Raw genomic sequence first — 26,038 nt, 5'->3', positions numbered from 1 at the left:
CAGAGTGGAATGCAAAATAATTTGAGTAATTTGTAAGACTCTGACTAGAAAATAGCAACCCCCCCCAACATTCTCAGCAGTTCCATTTTAACTGAAGATTTGACCTGTAGTAGAGATAACAAAGTATTTTGATATTCTCAGTTCTATGTTTGCATTAAAGCTTTAAAAATCTTTCCCAGTCTGTTGAGATATTTGTTACCTCATAATGATTTATTCTCAGTGACACCTTAGTTTTTAAATGCTTATAGATTTTCTCCCCCCAGTGCTAGTTAAACTCCTTCTCAACACTACAATAGGAGCTGAAATCCCCAGTCAAAACTTCTCAACGCTAGATTATCTACATGAAACAAATACTTTTAGGTATTTTGCCATCCTTTGACATTTGAAACCACACTGCTGCCTTTCTGCAGGGCTGCTTTCTGAAGCTCACAAACAACTTGGCATTATACACAGAAGACTCAGATCAGTTTTCTAAACAACACTTTTCATGCCATGCCACCCACATGTAATAGTTTGGGGCTTTCCTCGCCTTTTCAGTCTGGCTGAACTTCCTCTTTCATTCCTGTGTTTCCAGTCAGCGTGGTAATGTGTGGCTGGAGGCTTGACTTGTGACTCTTTGGATTTGTTTGACGCAATAAGCTGATAGACAAATGACTGGAAACGTTGTCAAGGTATGCTCTCTACATCTAGAAATTATAGAGTTTTTGTGGGCTTGAGAATTGGGAACTCAAGTTCAGGATTGAACTTTAGGTTCTTCACTTTGCTGCATTTGTTGTAGCATTACCATAAAGGTGAATGCTTTGTGTGTGTTCTGTAGCATTCCACCAGGGGAAATTCCAAAACTGTAGCTTCTTTGGAATGATACAGCTGTGTCCAGATGTTGGCAAAAACTCTGTTACTGTGAAAAGCAGGGCTAACATCATGTCAGGTGTGTTCAGCCTGAGGTACTGAGCTGTTGTTATTCCCTGTGATGCTCAAGCACTGAGAAGAAAGGTGCAGCTGGCCAGCAAGGTTATTCACACTGTGAGAGGCCACTGATGGCATTCAGGCAACCAGTCTGGGTTGCTGAATCTTCTGGCTGATGTTTTGGTGATGTTTTAGCTCTTTGCAGGGTATAGGTGTAGGACTTGTAGGCTTTTCTGGTAAGGATTTTTGTTTGGAACAGACAGTGGATGGATTGATCAGGGCTGGCAGTGAGATTAAAAAGGAAACTGCTTCACAGTGATGATCTCAGTTATGCTTTAAAATGTTTGTTCAGGAGAAAATGTCTATGAATTGGAAAAAAAACAACCAGAGAGAAAAAATAAAAAGTCTATGCACAATGCCAGATGCTATTAGAGGCTGAAGGTTTCTTTTCAGAACATGTTCTTTAGAAACACTTCTTCAAAAAAATTCATCACTCTAAAGAAAATTGCACCTTATACCTTTTTGTTCTGCTTTTAGAGTAAGTTTTTATGGAAGAATGGGGCTGTTCTGAGTGTTGGACAGGTTAAGCCCTGTGCTTTCAGAAAAGCTCTTTGAAAAGACACTGAGCATTGTTTGTTGTGTTTGCATAGCAGTCCTTGCTCTGTGATGAATAATTGAAGTAAAAGTGGCCGGTGAGATACAAATAATCAGAGGAGATTTTGTGAGCACACTGTAAGTGGGGTCAGCAGACAGTTGTGACCCTCTTCCAGCTTTGTGACCTCCTCAGGACTGGGCTCAGTTGATGGATAATTCTCATGAAATTCCCAGAATATAACAAATAATCCCCCAACACCAAATAAGTATTCTTTAGCCTGAGTGGAACTAATAATTGGAAGTAAGGCTGGAACTCAAAGGAGAAAAGCTCCTATTTTTCTTCATTTTAGTGGATAGCATGGAGAAGCTATGAAGAAGAAGTACACAAACATACTCCCTGGGAAGACTACAAATAATGAGATCACTAGCAAGCTGCCATGAGTTAGGAAAAGGAGTTTTCTGCATCTAGCTTTTCTCTGGTCCTTCCTCATAAATTTCCCTGGGAATTTCACAAAGTCCTAAGCTTTGCATGCATGCTATCCCTATACCACTGAAGGAGCAAGCACCCTTTTCCCTGCGTGGGAGAGTGTTAATTGCTATGCCCAAAGGGGAAATATGTATTCTCCTGGCTAGTAATCAAATGTTATTTGAAAGCCATTATACTGCCCAGGGTTTGTACTGGATGGTTGTTGCAGACAACTGGCTTGCTGGGAGCTGCCTCGGGGTCGTCTGGTTATTGAGCTTTTGGTTTGATCTTGGAACCAGCTTCCTGTGTAAATAAAGGGTAAACATTAGTTAAGAATGTCTCCGTTAAAGCATCAGATGTTTGAAGATGTCATGTGCTTCTTCATTAAAAAGCCTTTGAAAATGAAAATAAAGGTCACCAGCCCAACTCAGTTCTCAGGTTAATGCTTTTTGCTGGTTTGATTTGCTCCAGTTGCCTGATGTTATTGGGGGGCAGCCTGTGGAACGTGCACCAAGAGAAAACCTCTTGGCACAGCGTGCCACCTAATCCTGGCCTTACTCGTACCTGGTGCCATGGAAATTGGCTTGGTCTGGGCGGTGGGGTGGCAGGGAAGGTCCTGTCTGCAGTCAGTCTGTGCAGTCACATGGGGGCTCTGCACAGGGATCAGCAGACAGCTGAGGGATCCGCTGCTGAGCGCATCAGCAGGGGGAGGCAGAAGGAGGATGTGTTCAGAAAACAGGACAAGCACTTCTTGACTGCTCTGCAGCCAAAAGCTACAGTCACTTTGCTTTTCACCTGCGTGCATTTAAACCAGATAAGCTTTTGTTACGCTTTCTTTTATCTCAGTGCCAACTATTACAGGTGAGTTATAACTGAAAATATGAGGCTTTAAAAACACTCAAGTTTTACAGCTGCAGCATGTTGGTAGCCCAGTATCTCTTCTTTCTCACATAAATTTGAAAGCAGAGTTGTGCTCCGAGCTGAGTGCCTTCTTTTGGAAGGATAAAATGGTTTAACTGGTCTTCTTTTTACTCCCAAACCAAGGTACTAATTAAGCTATACCTGTAAAAGCAGTAACTGTAGCAATAACCTCTCACTACACTGATCTAATCTGAAGCTATTAGCAGCTGCAATAGTTATGCCACGAAGAATTTTTCCCCTTTGGCATATGTTATAAAGGCTGTCCCTTGATTAGGTCAAAAATGCTTGAAGGCTATTTATTTTTGATCTGTTTTAGGAGAAGGCACCTCTTTTTAACACTTTAAATGCTCCGTTTGAATTTTGAATGATCAGGTGAAGCAAACGTATTTATGCATCTGATTACCCGTTTATCTGGCACGGGGAGCGCTGCAGATTTTTGTGTTATCGGGGATAACTCAGAAATGCCATTCTGATTCCGGAGCTGCTGGAGATCCTGTGCTCCGGGGTGTTGCCCTGCTCCTGCCTGCTCGCACATGCCAGGTGGCTGTGAACCTTTGCAGTGCGTTTTAACAAGGTGGTGTCACGGTGCTGCTTCCTGACACCCCGGAAAACAGCTGCACCTAGGAAAACTCCTGTTCTCTGGAAATCACGCCTTAGGCTGATTGGGAGGTGTTGCTAAGTAACGGGGGGTAACACCGGGGCTCTATGGATCCTTTACAGTGGGTCTTGGTCCCTGCAGAGATCTCCAAATTCGCAACACGGACGTGGGAGAGGCGGATCAACTGCGACGCTACAAGTTCAGCCCCCGCAAACTGAACTTTTGTTGGGAGTTTTTCGAGAATGAAATTGGATTAGACCCAGGGATGACGTATCCTGTTTGATTTCTTTTCCCCTTGTGCTCTGACGAGCTTTATGTTTAGGCAGGCTTTTGTTTCTGGCTCTGAGGTGCTTTAAAAAATTGGGAGTGTGTCTCAGGGTGTCGAGGGTGATATGCTTGCATTGATTGGTGAGGTTTGGCTCGAGTTGCTTGCGAGTGCTTTGTTCTTCTCACCACCCCCAGGTCAGTTGCACAACATGCCCCTACAGTTTAAAAAGAAAAAAAAAAAAAAAGAAGGGGGGGGGGGGGAGGAAAAACAACAACCAAAAAAAGAAGAAATGCTGAGTAATGCCAGCGGTTTCTCAAATGGCTGATGCAAACCTGGAGAATTTGCATCATCATTCAGCTAGAGTAACTTGGTATGACAAGAGCTTAAATACAAGTCCATGCGGAAGCTGAGCTGGTTTCCAATGATAGGGCAGTACCACAGTGTGAAAACGCAGGTGTTCCTGAGCTGGGCTTGGATCACAGGAAGGGCTCACAGACTCTTTAAGAGCTTGTTACCTGTGTGTAGGAGCAGCTGGAAAGATAAAACAGGAAGAGACAAAGTAGTCGGCTACACAGAGAGGGAAAAAAACCTCTTCAGTTTCTGCTGAAAACTTTTCTGCCTGTGCTTGCCAGCAGAGTGCTGGTGGCACTGTAGCATGTTTAGGAAAGCTGCTGTGCCCACGGTCTCTAATGGAAGCTACTTGCAGGGACAAGCTAATGGCAAGTTGTCCTCTCTGGACAGCGGACAGCCAGCCCGGGAGGGAAAAGTTGTGCTGAAGAAGAAAGTGACGCTTTTGAGGGGGATATCCATCATAATTGGCACTATCATTGGAGCTGGCATCTTCATCTCTCCCAAAGGCATCCTGAAGAACACAGGCAGTGTGGGCATGTCCTTGACTATCTGGACAGTGTGTGGTATCCTCTCGCTTTTTGGTAAGTCCCTGAAAAGTTTCTAATTGGTCTAGAGGGGCAGCTGGAGAATTGTTGTGATTATTTCTCTGATTTTACTATTGGATAGGAAGTCAGAGTGCAGAGCTTGAGCACCAATGGGACTACAGAAGGTCTGTGCTTCACGATGGGTTTGCGGAGGGTGCAAAGATTTGCAACCCCTGTCCCCCAACTCCCGGCACCAGCTGGTGAAAGCTGGAAGCATAAATTTTATTTTATATTTTAATGGGTTCCTAAAGGAACAGGAAAACTAAATGAGCATTTTTCCCTATAGAAAGTGCTGTATGTTTTTCTCCTGTCTGTAAGATGTATTTATGGTTTGCTTGTAAAGCCCTGGCAGCTGGATGAACACACTTCTTGAACACCACTGAAATGTTTAGACAGCTCAAACTAGTTCCCCAGAGGCTAGAGCAAGGTCTGAGAGGAATAATTCCTACTGTAGGTAAGCTGTATTGGCATGAAGGGGAGCAAAGCAATAATACTAATAACCCCTCTTCCCAGCTCTTCCTTCCTCGCTCATGATGTTGCTTTGAAAGATTTGGCTACAAAAACCAGTGTGATGGAAGCAAATCTGCCCTGGGAGTTTGATTGCTGGCCTGCATATTGTGGGAGTGTTTTTGTTTGATTCTTTGTGTTCTTGAAGAGTGTTGAATTGTGAAGAAGTCCAGTTAAGTTGTTCTGTACAAAACAAAAACCTCATTCAGAGTGGAAAACCCCACCCTGGCCTCTGTGGGACAGAGGGTTCATTGACCTATTTAATGAGTTAATCTCAAAGAAACTGAAGAAGTAACATGAATATTGGCTTTATTTGAAAGGGAAACTGCTTGTTTACTGGCAGGAGGTGAAGAGGACAAAGAGAGACTGAGTGTCTACTTAATAGGCGGAACATGCAAATGCCACCTTGTAAATTGGCTCTGAACTTAAAAGAAATATTCTTCACAGGCTAAACCCACCCAGGCCAAACAGTCGAGTAAGTTAGGACCCATTTGGGTCAAGTGATAAATATGCAGCACAATCTCTTGTACAAATATGGAAGATCTGCCTGCAACAAAATTCTGCTATCAAGAAAAACCTCAGATCCTATTTGTAACCCTGTCAAAAGACCTTGGTCTTTTGAGTTACTTCACCCAGAATTTGCTTGAGCACTGCCTTAATGGCTATAACTTTAGCAGTGGTAAAGTTATTCTGGCTGTGAGATAAAGTCTGTACCAAAAAAACCCAAACAAACAAACAAACCAAAAACAAAACCAAAACCCAAGCAGAAAACCACAAAAACCCCAAATCAAAACAACAACAAAAAAATCCCCTCTCTTTTATCAAACAGATTTTTTAGGTCATTTTCCAGACCTCTAGATATGAAGAACTGTGTAAATTAGCACAGCAAAACATAGTATGTTGTTTTCAGAAGGGACCTGTTACAGATTGATTGTTTGTTTTTTTGGCTGTTGCTTTTTTTTTTTTAATATTTTGGGTTTTAGTTCCTTGTGTGACTTAGTTATAGTTGAATCACATGTAGAGGTCACGTAAGGTCTTGCTGAGGCTGTGTTTATAACTTATATTAAAACACAATTTAATTTCATCCTGAATCTCAACAGAAGAGGCTAGCAAAAGAAAATTCAGAGAGACCTTTTTTTAATGTGGCTGTAAGGATTCCTTTAAACACATCTTCAGGTGAGCTAGAGAACAGCAGATAAAAAGTTGCCACATTTTTGCAAAGTCCCAAGCAAAACAAATGAATAGGGCTGGAGAATTTGTCACCATGTGGTACAGCTTTGATGGGCTTGTACATGTGATGTGGTTTTGACAACTGTAGTTCTTATCTAAAAGTGTTGTGATGTAAAGGCGTGCGGAGAAGAGAGCTAAAATGAGTTCCTGTATGTTGCTGATCTTAACCCTCTGTGATGCAGTGCTAACAAACTTCATTGCTGTTTATTACTGTTTTCCCAGAATCTCCCAAGAGGGCTGGCTGTGTGTGTTGGTTGTGAAACGCTGTTGATGTGGTCCGTGTGTGGAGCCGTGAATCCCCGGCTTTGTAACTGGCTGAAGGTTCCTGACCTTTCGCTGCATTTGCAGTGCACAAAAAACAATCCATCAGCATTGAAAAGCTGTGACTAAGCCATCCCCCGAGTTTTGTATGGAAGATGTTAGGAGTAGTGTTGAGGAAAATTCTTATTCTGCAGATCCTGCTTCCAAATTTTGGCCATTTGGTTGCCTTTGCCCATGGCTGAGGAGAGGCAATACAGTTTTTAGACCTTCAGAGTTGGAGCCAGGCATCTCTAAGGCTGAAAGGAGTAGATCAGCCTTTGATAACAAGCAATTGTGTCAGAAATCTTTCATTTAGTAGTGCAATCTGGCTGCCTGAGAAGTATGGTGGCTGGTGTGACACCCCAATTTTTTGTCCTTCTTCACAAGGTATTGAGTAGCACAGTAGTAATTGCAAATAGCTTGTCCAGAGGCTTTAAATATAACTGGATAAATGGTTTGGTTTACTGCGTGTCTAACTGAGTGAATTAAAACTTACAAAATTAATTGGAAAAAAATTAAAAAATACAAAAAGTAGTTGTGATGCCATGGAAGCTCTGTTGTTTAGGCTATAACTGTTTTGATAGGTATTTCTGGATATCTCTCATGTTGGCACTGTTGAATTCTCACAGGTGCCCTCTGCTATGCTGAACTAGGAACATGCATTAAGAAATCTGGTGGTCACTACACCTATATCCTGGAGGCCTTTGGCCCATTGCCTGCATTTGTGAGGGTCTGGGTTGAACTCCTCATCATTCGGTAAGTGTATCAAGACTCTTTCTTTTCTGATGGCACTGCGCTTGTCAGTCATAAAGAAAAATCTCTGATATATGCTGGGCAAAAAAAAAAGAAAAATCAATTATATTTAAGTCAGTTAACTGTGTTCTTTCACTATGATTGCTTCAGAGAGTTTAAAAATGCTATTCTGCTCATCAGCTTTGAAATGTTCAAGGAGACACGTGTGTATATATGGGGGAAATAAGAAAACTCCCTGCCACAAAAATTCAATAAATTGCCTTCATTTTGGTAAGTTTACTATGTCCATTGATATCACTAATAATGTTGTTAGCCATACCTAGATATGGTACAGTGAAAAAGAGAAATCACCTTTGCCTTTTCTCAGTCTTGGCACTACCTTCTGGAGGAATTACTGTTGTCTATGGATACAGGAATAACTCCTGGTGAGACTGTTGTCCAGTAGTTTTCAGAGTTAGGGGCACCATATACATGATTTATATGTCAGATTGGGGCCCTGATTTTTTGTTTTTGTGGGGTGTTGGAGAACTTGACTCTTACTTTGAAAAACACTGGCTGACCGAATAAAGAAACATTGTCTTCACATACCTAAAATGTCCAATATGTTGCCTTGGTGTGTAAACCTGTGACTCATACAGCCTTTGTGCAGAAGAATTACAATATGAAAGTGTTGAATCATATAAAATAAACTTTCATAATGTAAATGGATCAACATCTCAAACTCACGTGTAGCCTCTCTTTGTTTTTACAGTTGTGCTGAGATCTTGATACCTGTAGAGCAGGGCAACTCACTTATACAAAATGACTTTGGGAATGCTCCATCCCCTGCCTCAGGCTGGTTAGCGCTTCTTCCCCCTCCTCTGCAATCAGCAGATTAGTCACAAATGAGGCACAAGCATGATTTCAAATCACAGCCACGTTTACATAACACTGACAAGTCCTAGCATAGATTGTGGAGTTTAGAAGTGCTGACGGTGCTGAGTCATAATGAGTCTATAAACCCTTGTGTTGTTTCCAGAGGAAATAGTTTTGTACGTCAGATGGTCCAACACCACCTCCCCACCAAAATGTAACCTTTGAATTAACTGCATCATTTCCATCAAATGTGATGAAAGGGCAGATGTCTCAACTGTATGGACTTTTTGCCAAGAAGGAAAATCAGGCAGTGGAATGAGAACTATGTTTTCACAGGTCTCTGTGAACAGCTATATCATTTCACATCAGAGAATATACAAAAGGGAACAGTAATAGAAATCTCCCTCTTAATTGCACCTGGTTGGGCAGAGGGAACTTATTAACCTAGGCACAACACCCACGAGAAACCAGGCATCATAAATTCCTTTCCTCACAAAATAATTACTTTTTTACATACAACAGTGTCCCAGGAGTGTTGTATAAATGCTCTTAGTCATCGTGATCTGCCCCACACCCAGAAAATAATCGTGTTGCATGGGAGAGAACATCAGTGGATTCTTTAATCACCCAGTGTGAGAGGTTGTGAGGAAGCCATACGTGTTATAACTTGCAACGACCAGAGCAGCACTGCTGAAACTCTGTGTGGAGTTTTATATCTGACTCCTGCATCAGGAAACTAATTGACTGCTACCATCAAAGAACTTGAGACCGCTTATATGTTTATTTTTTGTTTTCAGCAGATGAAGTTGCACACACACGTCTCAGCTAGACTGATTTTTCTTCTGAAAAATTGCAGGAGTATCACACTCCCTGAGTGTGATAATCCTGAAAAATTGCAGGATTATCACACAGAGGAGTCACAACCAAAACAGACATTTCCTGCTCTCATAAATCTCTTTAAAGCTGCTACTTGACAGTGGAGGACACACTTAACTACTCTGCCCACATACCAACTAGTTCTGCTTTGCATTGCACTGCTTCTCACTCAGTGTGAACATTTTTCTCTCCCAAACCCAGGTTGTGTGTATTTTATACATATTTATGTACCTTTAAAAAAACCCCAACAACTACTTTTCAAACAAGGGAAGACAGCAGTGTGACCGCATGGTCTGTAGAGCTTCACTGTGGTGGTTGCTAAACAAAGGCTGGATCAGAGTGTGCTGCCAGGTGCCTGGCTCACCTGTGGTATGTGCTGGGACCCTGTCTTGGTCCTCATCTGGTGTCTTCCTATATCCTTGCCCTTCAGTGAAAGCTGGTCATGCACTTTCTACCTGCTCCTGAACACACAGCTATTGAGCACTGTAGCAAAAGGAAAAGCATAGGATCAGAAAGGCTGGAAAAGACCTCCAAGATCTTTGAGTCCAACCATTAACTCAGCACTGCTGAGTCCACCACTCAGCTATGTCCCTAAACACTCATCTGTGTGTTTTTTTAATACTGTTTCACTCTTTGAACTTCCCCCTCCACTGATTGACTGCGCTGCCAGCAACATCTCCCCCAAGACATGGGAATGTCAGAGCTTTTTATTAGAGATGCCATTTAGGAGCTATGCTTTTAGAAACATAGTGGTGGTATACATAGCTTCTTTAAAAGGCTTTTCCTTGAAATGGGAGGGCAAGATCCAAGTTCTGGGGAAAGGAGCTGGGACCAAGGAAAAAAGTCTGGGACAGCTCCAAAGATCTGATCTTTCATCTGATCTAGGGTACTCCAAAACCACTTATGGCAGGCTGCCTGCAGTACTTGAAAGCCAGAAGCCTGATGATCTTCTGATATGAATTAGAAATAGGTAAAGTCAATAAATGTCTGTGAAAATCCAGACAAAATTTGTAAAGCCATTTTTTGGCCAGTGAGAAGAACATCCCCATGCGTGGGAGATGCTCATGCAGCAGCCCTTGCTCATCCATGCAGAAACTTACTGAGGCAGATTGTTCTGTTCTGTCCTGCTCTGCAGCTTGGTCCAACACAGTGTGTGACTTCTGGCTTGAGTCATAGCACAAAGAAAGTGAGTTTTGTTTCCAGGGTGCAACTCCCTTGTGGGAAATTCTTTTATTGTTTGATGGAGAACAACAACGTCTCTGCAGAATTTTTACCCTGTTCCATAGAATTTTGATCAAAATTCTGTGAAGTGAGGTGTTGCAGATTTTTTCACAAGAAATTTGCATGGACTCTTGTTCAACTCAGAAATCCTTTGAGAATCGTGTCCTTTTGTCCTACAGTATGTATGTGATAAAACACAGATGCCACCAGCTGTCCTAAAAAGAGTGAAAATGTCCTCCCAAATGGAACATGAACAGTAACATGCAGGAACAGGCTAATTTGCTACTAATGTGTGTCAGTGCTAAGGCTTCTGTCAAACAATTAGCTTCCCTCAAAGGGAAAGGCTGTATAAATATTATGAGCATTTCAAATTTGTAAATGCAACAACTTTGTGGGGTGTTGGAGAGCTTAATTCTTACTATGAAAAGCACTAACTGACCAAATAAAGAAATATTATGTATTTTTTCATATTCCTTTGTTTTATGGTATTCTATGGTTTGCTACAGGGATTTTTGCTTTCAGCTGCAGTGTTAGGAAATTGTTAGTCAATAAAAGAAAAATATTCTGTTTGTATTTTAGAAAATCCCATTTGGACTGTCCCAGAAGTTAATAAAAGATCTGGGTAGATTTTGGATGCTTATTTTAGTAAACCAGAATTCTCACTGTGAATGAATTTCATTTGCTTTTGTCTCTGAGGAGTGAGGTATAGCTGGCCATTAAAATTCACTGACTTTTGAGCAGGGTGTTGCCCATGTAATCTGATCCTGCTGTTAGGAAAATTAATCCACAAACATCAGAGGTTTATGTCCAAGAAGGAGACAGAGGAATCCTTTTACTTTGTTCAAAAAAAGGAGAAGCCATGAGGCATTGCCCTGAGGTCTCTCAGATTTTTGGAGGACACAGCCTCCTTTTTATCCCAATTTCCCAGCCACATTTTCCTTCTCTCTTTCCCCATTGGCTGATGTACTTGAGAGGTACAGACTTCCCCATATGCCTAATACCGAAGATTCCCCTCTAAAGTACAACCTCCCCTTTTAATTTTTAATTCTTGTGGAATTTAGGGGATTTTATTCCCCATTGTTTCTTTCATCTTTCAATGTCTAATTTCATTTATCAGCAAACCTAAAGTTCATTTGTAAAAGCAAATATCTTTTTCCATTCATCAATCAGTGTAATCCTTCCCATAGTTTCTTTTATCTCCCGGTGCTAGTTTTATCTACCAGCAGACCCAGAGATGGTTTGTAAAGACAAATCTGCTATTCCTCTCACTGGCCATGTTCACTTCAAGTGAATGAATGAAGATTTCTATTGATACTTTTCCTTTTTGATTATGACTGCTTTGCAACGTGGAAGCTGTAAGAGCCACCCTGGTAAGAAGTGTTGCTGTCAAGAATGTTCTGCTACATTCAGAAGCTGTGGTGCATGTCAGCAAAGCTACAAGGAAGCACCAAAATTAAGGTTCACAGTTCTCTGATAGTGAAGCTACAGTATGATCCAGTAAGAATAATAACTATGTACTATCACAGATTAATTTTGTGACTTTGTTTTCCTTTCCCTCCAGCCCTGCTGCCACAGCAGTGATATCATTGGCATTTGGACGCTACATCTTGGAGCCTTTCTTTATGCAGTGTGAAATCCCAGAACTTGCGATTAAACTTATCACAGCTGTTGGCATCAGTAAGTGTCCCATTTTAGGTTTTGGGGGGGAGGGGGGGGGGGAGTAAAGATTATATAAATTTAAAAAAAATATATAGCACACTGAGCAGGTTGTTGCTTGGTGTAAATCATTAATTACTGTGCATCCAATGCCAGGGACACCTGTGTGACATTTTGCCTGGGTGTGTGTGTTTGTGAACAAACGCAGGAGCAAAAAGAACAGCAGACTTTATCAATGGCTGGGAAAATCTATTATCAAGGCTGATTCTGTTGCCACTTGAATTTATGGCCAAATTTTCATTATTTTTGTAGAAGCAATTTCAGTCCCTAAGAGATGGCGAGGCAGCGCCAGAGATATGGAAGAATGATTACCTTCTTTAAGTGCTTTGCTCTACCTTGGTTTTAGGAGGCAACTGAATGCCAAATATGATGTCATGAAGAAATGTAGTTCTCTTGAGTGCAGACAGCAACATGAGGTCATCTTCCCCAGTCCCACTCTTTCCATCCTGGCAATAATCCTTGTTGAGGCACTTGTGGTTCAGAAAGCAGGAACTGAATTCTGGGAGCAGAACATACGGCCTGGTGCATGGTTGTTGCTGACTTGTTGTCCTACACTTGCTAACTCTGCAGTTAGTGTAAAAGGGATCATTTAGGGTCACAGAAAGCCAATATTTGCAGTAGAAAGAGGGGCACTACCCTGAGAGCAGAGGCCTTACAGTGTACCTGGGCTGGTGTGGAGGATGCATGCAATGGGAGGGCACAAAAAATGATGGGACTGGGACTCTGGAGCTTGTAGCATTAGAGGCTTGTTTCCAGGTCTGCCTGGTCACAGGTGAGAATGCTCCTTGTGGGCACACATTGGAATTCAGCTGTGCTGGGAGGGAGTGCAGAGTAGACCTGAGTAATTAGTCACAGGTTGTTCCTTTAAATTTGCTCAGTGCACATATCAGAAACAAAAAGACTGGAAAAAGGAATTAAGACATGCAAAATGATCAAAGGCCCACAGGAGACCCCTTCCGTTTTGCACAATAATAGGTTCAGATGACTTTTTTTCTTGGGAGCAAGGAGTTCAATTGACATTTAAATTTCCAGTCTCCAGGTTACTGTGGCTTTTTGTGGGAGCTCTGTCTGTAGGATTTCCTTTCTGCTGGAAGTGTTAAAATATCAGTATGTGACTGCATTCCTTTCCAACTTAATTATGCACAAACTATAGGTTTCATAGGAATAATTGAATTAGGGGTTTGAATTTTGAGGTCAATGACTTTTTTCAGCTACATGTGTCTAAAGCACTTCAGTGCAAGATAGGAGTGAAACAGATGTTCGGTAACATTAAGGTCACTGAGACAAAAGGAATATTAAGTGAGGACTCCATCAAAGCATTTTGTTAATTGCATGTGATTCAAGCACAATAGGTGAACAATTTGAAATATGTTTTTATTACTTTTAATTTAAGTGAAAATCTGTATGATAGGCCAGGGCTTGGCAAAACAATTGAACGAATAAGTAGCATTGCAGGGGAGGTGGAGTTAGGCTGAAATAATCACAGCCTAAAGAGAGAGGGGAGGTCAGATGCTTCTGTTCAGAGTGGGTGTGTACAGCACAGTTAGGGTGAGCTGGCATTTCACTGAAAGAAGGGATTCTTGTAGAAAACTTGTAGTGGTGAATGGGATGATGCTGAGAAAAACAATGACGTGTCAGACTGGGGCTTCATTATTTGCAGTATGTTCTACAGTGGAGTTTCATTTGTAGTAGTTCTTAGAACTCATGCTGCAATTAACCTCAAGGATCCCAGAGTGTCTGAGTGTTATCCTTGTGTGGTAAGAATCATGCTGTGGTGGTAATTGCTACAAATGTTTGGTGTTGGGCATGTAGGTAGAGTGACAGGTAAGATTAGGGTGCTGAGCTGAACAGACACTTTGGAGCTCTGGAGATCTTGCAATCCAATATAACGGTGCAAAAGGTAGTGTTTGTTTCCACTTCAAATTTTAAGTTAATCAGAAGGTGAAATTACATGCCTTTTTCTTACCCATGTCTGGTCCCTTTTCCTTTCTTGCCTGATGAGAGAGCACAGATTGTGTATATGTCTTTATTGCATGGGGAAAGGCAGTGGGATGCACCACTGAACTCTGTCCTTGGCTCAAAGTTTTTCCTTGTCATTTCTCATTGTACTAGAAAGGAGAGGGAGAAATTTTGAAAAATCTTCTGGTGATCCCCTGATCCCAAACACAATCAGTGTTATCTAAACAATTTCTTACAGATGTTTGTCAAAACTGGCCTTGAAATCTCCAGCCTGGGAGTTTTTTAAACCCTCACTGTCATTGTAGTCCAGTTTTTTTGGTCCTTGTCACAGTACAGATTTTCTCTTTCCTTTTTTTGTTTTTCTGCCCACCTGTATCTCCACTGATGCATCTGGAGCCTATTATTAAAAGGTTGACTGAGGTGCATGCAACCAGGATTATGCTGAGGAGTAACAAATACTATTGCTTCTCTACCAGCTGCCAAAAAATATTTCTTATAGAGGGGCTGGAGCCATTCTGTGCCTCTTCAGTGAAAAAGGAAAGACAGTGCAAAGGAGATGTAGATCAGATGAAAGTTTAAATGCAACTACTGGTCACAGTGACTTTTAAAAAATCCCTTGTCCTGGCTTTATTATTTATTAGAAAAAGACATATGCTGGGCACAAAATTCCCCTCAAAATCACCTGTTCAGAGCAATCTTGAACAATCTGTAAAAACAAATTTTCTGTTCCACAATATGCTGCTTTCATTTTTAGTTGTCTTTATTATGGTTTTTCTCTTTTTACCATGACCAACCAACCAAAATGTCCAAACATTTCAATGTCTCTGTAGAGAGAAGGATGCTTGTGTGGAGTCTCTATTCAGATGCCACAGCTTTCTGAACCTCTGAGCAAAACCTTCCTGTTCTTTTCAAACTTATAAATCGCTTAAATTCACTTGGTGTTTCTTAAGCAAGTCTTCACAAGGAGAAAAACCTAGATCAAATGCTGGATATGCAGATCTCAATTTGTCAGTCTGCCATAAACTTTTTCTCAACTCAGTTAATTAACTGTATGTGAAAGAGGAGCAGATGTCTCAAAGATTTTTGTTACACTATACATTTCATAGGCTCATAGAATGGTTTAGGTTGGAAAGGATGTTTAAGATCACCCTGTCATGGGAAGGGACATCTCCTACTGGATCAGGTTGCTCAAAGCCCCATTCAGCCTAGCCTTGAACTCTTCCAGAGACAGGATCTAATTGCTACAATTTTATGAAAATAAATGGCCAACTAGAGGAGAGAGAAGCTGGATGTGCTCCTGCACAGGGAAGGACAGCTGAAGAAAATGCAGGGAGGAGATTAGCCCTTCTGACTCCCTGCTTTGTTCCAGCAGGCCAAAATAACTCCAGGACACAAAGCAAAGGGGTGTTGTCAACCTTTGTTCTGATGCTGAAGGTAGTCTTTTTAGGAGAAAGAGTTTAAAACTCATTTACCTCTTGAAGTGAAAGTTGATAAACTGCTCCATATTTGTTGCTTCTTGACATGAAGCAACATCCTGTCACCATGCCTATCATTGCAAAAAAGGCCCTATATTCATACATTGCTTTGTTTGTATCTATTAATTATTTTCCTAACGGTAAACTTAAATATAATGGTAACAGGAAGGGATAAATTGGACTGTGCAAAGGTATCAAACTCTTCTATCAATATGTAGCCTGAATAGGAACTGAGCCTTTTCCAAACTTTTCACATGGCCTCCATGTCTGAAAGCAGATAAACAGGTTTCAACCATTAAAAACTGTGAGACTGAAAACCACTCACTAACTCTACCAACTCACATGAGTTCTTGCACTAATTCATACGTGTATTTTGGGCATTTTACACCGCAATAATATATAATTTCCCCTCTTTTCTTTCTACTTTTTTTTCTTTTGAGAAGTGTGCTAGCAAACTCAAATACCCCAAATTTGGCTGTTAGAGCTAAAGTTATGCTTGAAAACTGTGGTTGGCTGTAGGTCTTGCTGGCAAATGCTCCAGTCCCAGGTTTTATTGGTGTCTAGGTGTGTCTATAATTAGGTGCCTTTTTTCCCCTCATCATGGCAGATGTTGCAGATGCCACTCTACTGCTGACAGTCTTCAGACAAACAGTTTACATTAAAATATCTCTTGGCTTGCAGGGATCTGCTCTGATATTCTTTTGCAGATATGCTCTGATAGGTGCTCTTGTGCTTCCTGTGACTTTTAATTGGCTCATTAGGGTCTGCAGATTGAGGGTATTTTTTGGCATTTTTTGAATGCCTTGACCCTAAAAGTGTGACAAGTTATGGGAAAGCATTTTCTTGGTCTCCTGCTGAGGCAATGGTACATATATTCTGAAAAGTAGGCCAGGATGTAATGCTCACTGCTGCTTCTCCCATTAGATTTTGTTATCTGTCTAGAGCTGTGCCTGTGGAAGGGAAGAGATTGTAAAAAACATGCTTGGTGTTCCCATTGTATTTGATTGTTCATGTACCCCATTTTGTTCTCCCTCCACACTACGCTTGGTTAGGATTCATCTTAGCAAGGTGTTTAGTCTAGGTAATCTCATGTGCTCCCCATACAGTGGGGAAAGAGGAACTTCCTGAAGGTAAACGATCTCATCTGGGATAGGCATCTTGCAGAGGTATTGTTATTCATCCTCTGGAGCTAACTGTCTCTTCATTGAGATTGCAGCCACGCTCAATGCCTGACTTTTAGTTAGAAAAGTTAGATCTGAGTCCTCCTTTCACTTCCCCTTTTCTGAGAAACTGCTCCTTCTGATATTTGCTGTGATCCCTTATCAAAGTGTCTGCAATCAGCTTCTCTAAATATCTCCAATAGGCTCTGTTCTGAAGAGAGGTGTTGACTAATGGCCATAGTCCCAGAATATAATGTCCTTCCTGAGCCCTGGCACAGCTGTCATCATCTTTTTTTGCTTTTTAGCAGCTTTCTTCATGACTTCACTTCCCCATTGCCTTTCACTACCCAGTTGCTCACACAATCAGTACTATGGTACTGGTGTAAGTCCCACATTTCTAGACAAGTGTCATGCACACAGAACCCTTAACACTGAATATTTTATTAAAAAATACTACTATTATTATTAGTCTACAATGAACAATAATGCATTTATATTATGTAGTATTATATGATAAAGAAGACTGTAAACTCCTACAGCCTAAAAAGTGCAATAAAATAAAATTTAAAAAAAAAATGGCCTCAAATTTTCTAAGCATTTGTAAGCACTTAAGTCTCAGCTCTTCGGCCTGAATTACTACTATTGCAGTCCTTCAGCTCTGCACTTACTCTTGTGAAGGACTACCAAAGGACATTTTTATCAAGGGATTTTTTACAAGGGACTTATTTACAAATAAGGACACAGTGATGTGAACCTTTCAGCCAGGTTAGTGTTAATTTCTTCCCAGTAGCTATTACAGGGCTGTGTTTTGGATTTGGAATGAGAATGGTGTTGGTAACACCGTGATGTTTTGGTTTTTTGCTAAGTCCATTTTTTGCATAGTCAAGGACATTTTTCCCTGCCTCCATGTTCTGCCAGTGAGGAGGTTCACAAAAGAAGCTGGGAGGGAGCATAGCCAGGACAGGTGATTACCAAATGCATATTCCACACCACAGAGCATCACGCCTGGTATATAAACTGGGAAGATTTAAATGAAAACGCATCTGATCTGGGTTTGGGAATGGGGGTTCTGGCTCTGTTCAGTGGGTGGTGAGCAATTGCATTGGGCAGCACTTGCTTTTCTTCATTATTATTATTATTATTATTATTATTATTATTATTATTATTATTATTATTATTACTATTACTATTATTAATGTTATTGTTAATATTATTAATAATCTTGATAATTATCAATAATGATTATTAATAATATTAATAATTATTATTATCCTTTGGTTATTTCTGTATTTTACTTTGTTTTCAATTATTAAACTGTTCTTTTCTCAACCCACCAGTTTTACTTTGATTCTCCTCCTCATTCCAGTGGTGGATGCAGGGAGAAAGGGGGGAATTGAGCAAGCTGCTGCCAGGTTTAATTTCCATTTGGGCTTAAACCGCGACAACAGGATGAGGGGAAATGGCTTCATGCTGGAAAAGGGCTGGTTTAGATTAGATATATGGAAGAAATTTTTCTGATGTCCCTGGTAAGACACTGGCTCAGGTTGTCCAGAGAAGTTGTGGCTGACCCATTCCCGAAGTGTTCGAGGCCATGCCATCCAGAAACCTTCTCATATGTGTATCAGGAAGGTAAAACCAGTGCATCAGAAAACCTGGAGAAGCTCTCCCCACTCATGTTACCTACTCTGACCTGTGTGAGGTTGACAGACTGATTGCTGCAGTCAGCTTGGACTCTGAGTAAACTGGGTATCAAATTGCAGATTCTCTTACACAAAAATACTCCTCCTTGGCATTTTCTTGTGCTCTGGTCCATGCCTGGGTTTCACTTTCTACAGAAGGAAAGTATTGTATCCTGAGTCTTCCAGGAAAATTAAAATAAGCTAGTGCTTGGCTACAGCACTAGATTTTTCTAACTTATGCATTTTCGGTCAAATGAATATTTTAAATATATTTTGCTTAAATAACAGTCGTTAGTCTTGTTGGTAATCAGGACTCAGGGAAAGAAGGGGAAACTCAAAGAGCGCTAATATTAGTCAGCAACCTAAAGGAATCTTTCAAAATTTAAATGAGTCAAGATATGTCAGTGTACAGTGTAATATTGGAACAACAGAGTAATGAATCAGGCCCTGGGATTTTCTGTTGCCTGTCAAATATAGGTATACAAGGAAGTAATAAGCAAAAAAAAACAAAAAAAACCCCCCAAAAAAAAAAAAAAAAAAAAAAAGAAAAGTGTTTGAAACATCATTGCATGTTTGGGTCTCAAGTGAAATGTTGCAAAGTCCAAGCAAATTTTTTGTGACTTCAGAAGACTTCAGCTCTGAAATATGGTGAGATACAAAACTGAGTAAAGATTTTGATCTCCAAGATCCTTTTCTGGTGAAAAAATTGTGTTAGGTGGTGTTGTGAGTATATATTGACTTGTAAATTGCTCATTGGAGAGTGGAACTGTATCTCCCAAATAAAAATTATAGAGAAATACTTTTTTTTCCCCCCTGTAATTTTTATTTTATTAAAAATATATGAAAAATACATTGGGATCCAGATGACATGGAATTTTTCCCCGGTTCCATTAAACTCAAATTACTTTCAGTTGAAATGAGAAGATTTTTAAATATTTTTTAACCTCGTTGGTGAAGAGAAACTGTATAAAATAAAAGACTTGAGATAAATCAGTGGGGTTTTTTTTTTTTCCAGAAAGCCTGTGCCATGCCAGATTTACAGCGCTAGCTCCTACAAAGTAGCAAATTGTGCTTTTTGTGTCTTGAGATGTGTGATGTGGCTGATGATTTACACAAACTGCTGCTCTTGAGAGAGCTTGAGTTACAGGAGGATTGAGATGAGGAGCTACTTCATTAGCTCCACATGATGGCAAGAAAGAGAGGAACATGCTTGACCATGTTTACCTGGAGCAGCGGGGGAAAGAGATTTTTTGTCTAGTAAAATGGCTCCCATCTTCCATTCTTTAGGGAAATTTTTGTTTTTAATCTCTAAACTCCTTCTGTTTAAGTAATCTAGAATAAGTGGCACTGAAATGACAAGACCTGCCCTCCTCCTGTCAGTCAGTGCTGTAGGAAATGCTAGAGGATGCTGTCCCTGACCTAGAAGGAGATGCAAGCTGACCAGGCAGGATGTAAATACCCTTTTCACTGATCTCTCCACATGCTGGAGAGCTGCAGACCTGGGCTTTGTTTTCAAGAAGTAAAAGCTCTCTGTTTCTTTACTGGTTCCTAGCAAAGGTGGGTACAGTACTTACACTCTGGCCCTCCTGCTTCTCTGGTGGTACAGCAAAAAGGGAGGAGAACATGGAAAAGAGGACCAGAGGTAAAGCAGCTACAAATTTATGTGTGGCCTAAATGAGGGCGAGAAAGTTCAATATGGTTATTAATTGTTATTGTTTATGAAAAATACAAATCTCTACTGAAAGCAGCGCTGACAAAGAAATCTGGAATGACAAGAGTTAGGCAATTAATTTATTTCATCTCAAGAAGTGTCCTGGCAGCCTGTTGTCTACCAGCAGCTGACAATTCTGGGTCAATGAAGCTGCAGTTTGGTGTGGAGGATGTCAGGCAGAGAAGGGACAGAAGGATGGTCAGTGCAGTGGGCGAGGCACAGGGGCTCAGCTCAAGCCTTTGTTGCAGTACCTCGAAGGGGGATCGGAGAAGAGGGAGGACAAGAGCTGGAGAGGGTTATCAGGGTGTACTTCCTTTAATGCATCAGGATCTGTTGTTTGTGTGACCTCTCTGCTGGCAAAGAATTCTGTGACAATTATTACTTTCTGACTTTTCTTCTTCCCCCTCACAGCACTGGTGATGGTCCTGAATAGCACAAGTGTCAGCTGGAGCGCCCGCATTCAGATGTTCCTTACCTTTTGTAAGCTTGTAGCAATTCTGATAATTATAGTCCCTGGAGTTATCCAGCTAATTAAAGGTATGAAATGAAAAGTAAATGCTTTTAAAGAGCTTTTATCTTTACACTCAGCAGTCTTTCCCCACCTGCCTCCACCACATAATGCTTATAGCAGCAAAATCTCTTAATTAGTCTGTGCTTGCTTAACTGAGGCTCTGTACTGTCATGTCATTGATAAGAAGTGGAACTAACACTGGGATGAAATGGTATTTCCTTCAGCATGCAATGAGACTATTCCAATCAGACTTGCTTTTCCAAGGAGCAAATGGACTGCTCTTCTTCTGGAATCTGTCTTTGGCCTGAACTTTGTGAAAGGGGCAGGGTGGGATTTAAAGGCAGGTAGATACACATGCATCTCCCCAGAGCACATGCCTAGCCCAGGCAGGATGGCTGCTCTGGCTGTGCTAGTCCCTAGTCATGGTACATGTGTGTGTGTTGTGCTAGAGGGGGCTCCCCATTCACAGAACCACACAATCACACGGTGGTGTGGGTTGGAAGGGACCTTAAAGATCATCTAGTTCAAACCCTCTGCCATGGCAGAGATGTCTTCCACCGGGCTGTGTTTTTCAAAGGCCCATCCAAAGCCTTGAACACTTTCAGAGCATCCTGGGTTGCTTCTCTGGACAATCTGTTCCAGTGCCTCATGACTGTCACGGGGCAGATTTTTTCCTAACATGTAATCTAAACCTGCCCTCTGTCAGTTTATAGCTATTTCCCCTTTTCCTGTCACTACATGTCCTTGTAAAGGCCCTCTTTTCACTGACAGGTGCTCAGCTACCTGTAGAGACTTTCCCATCCCAGCCCTCTGAGCAGCAGGTGTGAGATGGTGACAAGCCCCGGGTCACCCTCCCTCAAGAACCACAGAGAGCGCCAGCAGCCATGCAGCGCACAGGGGCAGAGCAAGGAGCCCTCTTGAGTGTGTTGGTGGCAGATTCTATCCAACAAAAACTGTCACAGTTTTGGGCTATGTCCCACCCAAGTGAAGAGCGCAGTGTTAGTCTGTGCAGTGAACTCAGTTTCTCAGGGACAGGAGGCTCTCTGTGGTTAACATAGACTCTGAAATAAAAGTTTTCCTGTGTGGCACTCTGCTGATTCACTATTTTTGTTTTCTTGTTTTTCACTTTCTTTCTGGCACTTGCAATGTCGTTGCGTCTCTGTATTTGTATAGGTTTAGAGCAAATTTGGGGAAGAATTTCTTAAAGGACTTCTGGTGGGAAAAGCAGGTCTAATCGGCCCCTCCCTGCAACTGGTCCGGGAGGAAAAAATACTTCTTTGGAGAAAGGTGGAAAAAACCTGTTTATTAAACAATAAAACTAAAACAATATCAAACAATGAGACTTCTTGCTAATCTAAAAGAGATGACAAACTGAGAAAACCCCATCCCCGGGTTGCAGCTTACTCAGTCTCTGGTCAGTCCCTCAGTGCTGGCAATGTCGTAGGTCAGGCCCGGCCCGGTGGGCCACAGGTGCAGCTGCCGGTGCTCCCCTGGGTGTTCAGGCCAGAGCAGGTTAAACAGCCCCAAAGAAAAGGGAAAAAAACACAGTCCAGGGAACTTCTTTGCCTCAGCTAGCTAACACTAACTAAAAAGCAAAAGAAGAACTCCGTCCTGCTGTCTGTCCACAGACTACAACAGTCCAGGAGGAGGAACGTGGGGGAGTGAGAGCAGTGTCTGGAGGAAAAAAACCTGCACTTCTCTCCCCCCTTCACTCTTTGCAATAAGTCTTAAAGGTGCAAAAAAATTCAGCATAAACAGAACAAGACGATTGGGGATAAAAGCACCATACAGCCAACCCAGGACAGTCTCGCATGTGACATATGAAATGTGTAAAATTTCTCTCTGTTCCCATCCACCCCACTTTTTCTAGACCTTTGGAGCAGGTCAAACCTGCTCCAACCCTTGGGGGTTGTTGCCCTGATGTAGCTCAGCTAAGTGTCCCTGATTCTCCACTGGGACCTTCTTCTGGCCACAGTTCCTCCCTTAACCAAAAAGCCTCTGCTTCAACAGGGATTTTGACTGAGGGCTTAGTAAAACCAGACCAAAGGTAGAGGATTTGACTCATTGCTAATTTAAATCTGAATTAATTAAGTTTCTTCCTGCTCCATATTTGTGGAGGATCATTGCTTCTCAGGAAATTTGGGATATGGTAGGGACATTTCACAAACCATAAAGTGCTTTGTAAATGCATGAGAGCATAACAAAAGTGTTCCACATTTGCATTTATAGATATATAGATAATTCTTACTCGATGTAATATTAATACAGTATTGATTATCATGGTTGGGCGTTACTAAACTAATTTTTCAATGGTAGAAATTTCTAGAATTTTGGGTTTATTTATCTTATAAATGTTTCTTCTGAATGAAACGCCAGCAAAGTGCCTTCTGATTAAAATGTTGAACAAGTGAAATTTTCCACATCAAAGACTACTGAGCTCATTCTGCTCTTTCATGTTGATGTAAGTCACTGCTGGAAATGACAGAGCAGTGAGTGTCATCAAGCTCAGCATGCTTTGAAATAAACTAATAGGTCAAATTCTCCTATTGCATGAATACAGATTCCACAAAGCCTTTTACAATTGCTGGCAGATTATGGCTGTGAGGGTTGGGTCAGAATTTAAGGTCAAGGGGCAGAACTTCATGTCAGTGAACTGTTGGGTGATTAAATGATGTTAAATAAATGTTCCATGATGTGTTATATATATTTTTTTTTGACTAGTTATGACCAAAGAGCTCATTTTTCAACATTTTTGTTGTTGATTTTGCAGGAGAAACACAGCACTTTAAAAATGCCTTTGCAGGGAATGATGCCAGTGTTATGGGATTACCACTTGCTTTCTATTCAGGAATGTATGCCTATTCAGGCTGGTAAGTGGATGAAACTTATATGTGTTTGTCCTGAAAAAAACCCACTAATGTGCTTTAACAAAGCTATTTATTTATATGAAACAATGAGTCGCACATTCTACATCTTTTGCCAAGCTACATCATACAGCTAGGGTAGTTGTCATCACTTTTCCATATGCTCAGTGGTGATTGTGCAAGCAGCTCTGGAAGGGAAAGATTTTTCTTTTTCAGTGTATAATATATGCACTGACCACCACAATAATCACACCACAAGAAATGAATAATCTTCATTTTTTCATTAAATATTTTAATAAAAGGATAAAAGTACAAATGAAGCTTTAATTTTTTTGAAGAAGTCAGTAATTTTATAAAAAACAAATCTATGATTATGTTGCAAAATGGCCCTTAGCCTTGCTTTCTAAGAGCAGTATTTGACAAGTAAGAAACAATGAGATTGGTATGGGCCACAAAACAGAATAGGAATCTTTAGATTTTTAAACTTCTTGGTCTGAGAGATCTGGACCATACTTAAAAGAAGTGCAGCTGGCTTCCACAAAAGTCAGGTGCGATTGACTGTGAGCAAAGGTATGAGAATCTACCTTCAGGTATCCTGCTTAGAACTTTCAAGTCCTTTCTCTCTTTTCCCTACAAAGTACACAGCAGCTGGTTTGAAAGGTGCTGCCCCTTCTAGAATCTGCCTTTACAATTTATTCATGCTCCTCGGGGCTCTGCATTGTGCAGTGCCAAAGGGCTTTAGCAGCAGCAGCCTGGGGGGAAGGAAGCAGACTGCAGCGCACAGAGTGGGCTTATTTTGAGATAGCTTTGTCTGCAGGCCTTCCCTTTGCTCCCCATAGCCTCACAGGCAGCCAAGTCCTTTACCTTGCACAAAAAAGCGAGGGCTGCAAGATAAGGGGTTTATTTATTTAATATGAAAGGACAATGGGCCGGGCATTGGAGTTCTCTGCCCATCTGTAACTCCCCGGTTGCAGGAGCATTATAAATGTTCACACTGAAGTATGAACAGAACTTTATATACTAAATGACAGCAGGGGAAGAAACCCAAGAGAGTCCAAAGCCTTTATCTGAGATAGACATGTAAGAAAAGAGCCTGGCATTTTGAAGCCTCAAAGAAATGGAATTGATTATGTGGAGATCTCTACTTTTTTCCCCTCTCTCTCCTATAACTGACTCTGTCTCTCATATCCATGCATGTGATGGTTTCTCACTTTTAAAATATTAACCTAAGTTTTTGTATGAAAGCAATTTAAAAAGCTTGTTATTATTATTCAGAATTTCTTTCCTGCAAAATGCTTAATCAAAAATACTGTTATTCTGTTGCTTCCTTCCCATTTTTCACATAACGGTTCAAAGCCTTGCAATAAAAATTACCTTTTTTTGCCCTTTACACCTTCTGACTTTTATTTCAAGGTCCTTATTTGCTACTTATAAAATAAATTAGCAGGAAAAAGACCTAATTTGGCTAGTTGTTCTTCCCTGCTGTCTATTTTCCTTTGTTATCAACTAAAATTCATCACCTCATCACGAGGAGCAGACCATTAAGTGGAGTGGCAATATCCTTGCACTATCAGTTTCATGGGGCTAAATCAATGCAATTAGCTGAATATGAAGGAGTGTTGGAAGTGTTGGTGATGTGTCCTGGGATGCAGGCAGAATTCACAAGACTGTTAAATTTTAACTGTTAACTCTTAAAGATACAGTTTTGAAGAAAAGAAAAGCAGTATCTCTTCTGTGTGTGGGTTCATGCTGCCAAGAGCAAGTGTAGACTATGGGGTATGTAAAATGTTGGCTGAAAAAGTGGAGAAAAGAATGCGAGGAAACATGCCTTTGCATCAATAAAAGGACTGATGCTGGGCTATCACAGAATGGTTTGGGTTGAAAGGGACCTTAAAGATAATTTTGTTCCAATCCCCCTGCCAAGGATAGGGACACTTCCCACCAGACCAGAGTGCTAAAAGCCCCATGCAACCTGACCTTGAACGCTTCCAGGGATGGGGCATCCACAGCTTCCTTGGGCAACCAGTTCCAGTGCTCCAGCACCCTCACTGGAAAGACTTTCCTCCATATATCTAACCTAAATCTACTTCTGTGCTCTATGTGCTAGAAAGTTTAAAAACAAGTACTGATGTTTTTGCACAAGGTGGCAAAGAATTTCTTGCGCAGTCACAAAATCACTATTTTTAAAGAGCCACGTTAACTTGTTCTGCTAACCCAGTTCTGCTCCAAGACTTGTGATGGGGCAAATCTCCCAGACTTCCTGCCAGCTTGGTCACCAGTGGTTTATTCACAGCAGCAGTGCTGGCTCAGGTGCCATTTGTCTTTCTGCACAAGATCAGAAGACCAGCATAGGTGCTGTACGGACTGCTCTGTTTGATTAGACAAGATCTGACTTCGGGCCTGTCTCTGAGCCAGGCACAATTGTGTTCCAGGCAGGCACAGACTGAGTGCTAATAAATGTAGAACAGAGGGTTCAGTGGCCTTGGGGCTTGTGGCTGCTTTGCATGCAGGGCTGTGCCTGGTGAGCAGCTCC

General features: G+C 41.3%; 1 protein-coding gene across 3 annotated transcripts in view; it reads left to right on the top strand.

The window, feature by feature from the left end:
* Positions 1-599: 599 nt before the first annotated feature.
* Positions 600-26,038, top strand: part of SLC7A11 (solute carrier family 7 member 11) — a 66,937-nt gene continuing 41,498 nt past the window's right edge. The window contains exons 1-6 of one of the 3 annotated variants that reach the window (XM_063157122.1): positions 600-671; positions 4,460-4,685; positions 7,355-7,481; positions 11,992-12,107; positions 20,542-20,667; positions 23,412-23,511. In XM_063157122.1, the coding sequence (XP_063013192.1) occupies positions 651-671; positions 4,460-4,685; positions 7,355-7,481; positions 11,992-12,107; positions 20,542-20,667; positions 23,412-23,511 (716 nt within the window). In that variant the 5' untranslated portion in view covers positions 600-650. The other 2 variants (XM_063157123.1, XM_063157121.1) reach the window with 2 other exon arrangements.

The sequence above is a fragment of the Melospiza melodia genome, chromosome 5 (assembly GCF_035770615.1).
Source record: "Melospiza melodia melodia isolate bMelMel2 chromosome 5, bMelMel2.pri, whole genome shotgun sequence".
NCBI lineage: Eukaryota > Metazoa > Chordata > Aves > Passeriformes > Passerellidae > Melospiza > Melospiza melodia.
The sequence above is the reverse complement of the archived record's forward strand: the minus strand, read 5'-3'. Positions and strand labels throughout refer to the sequence as shown.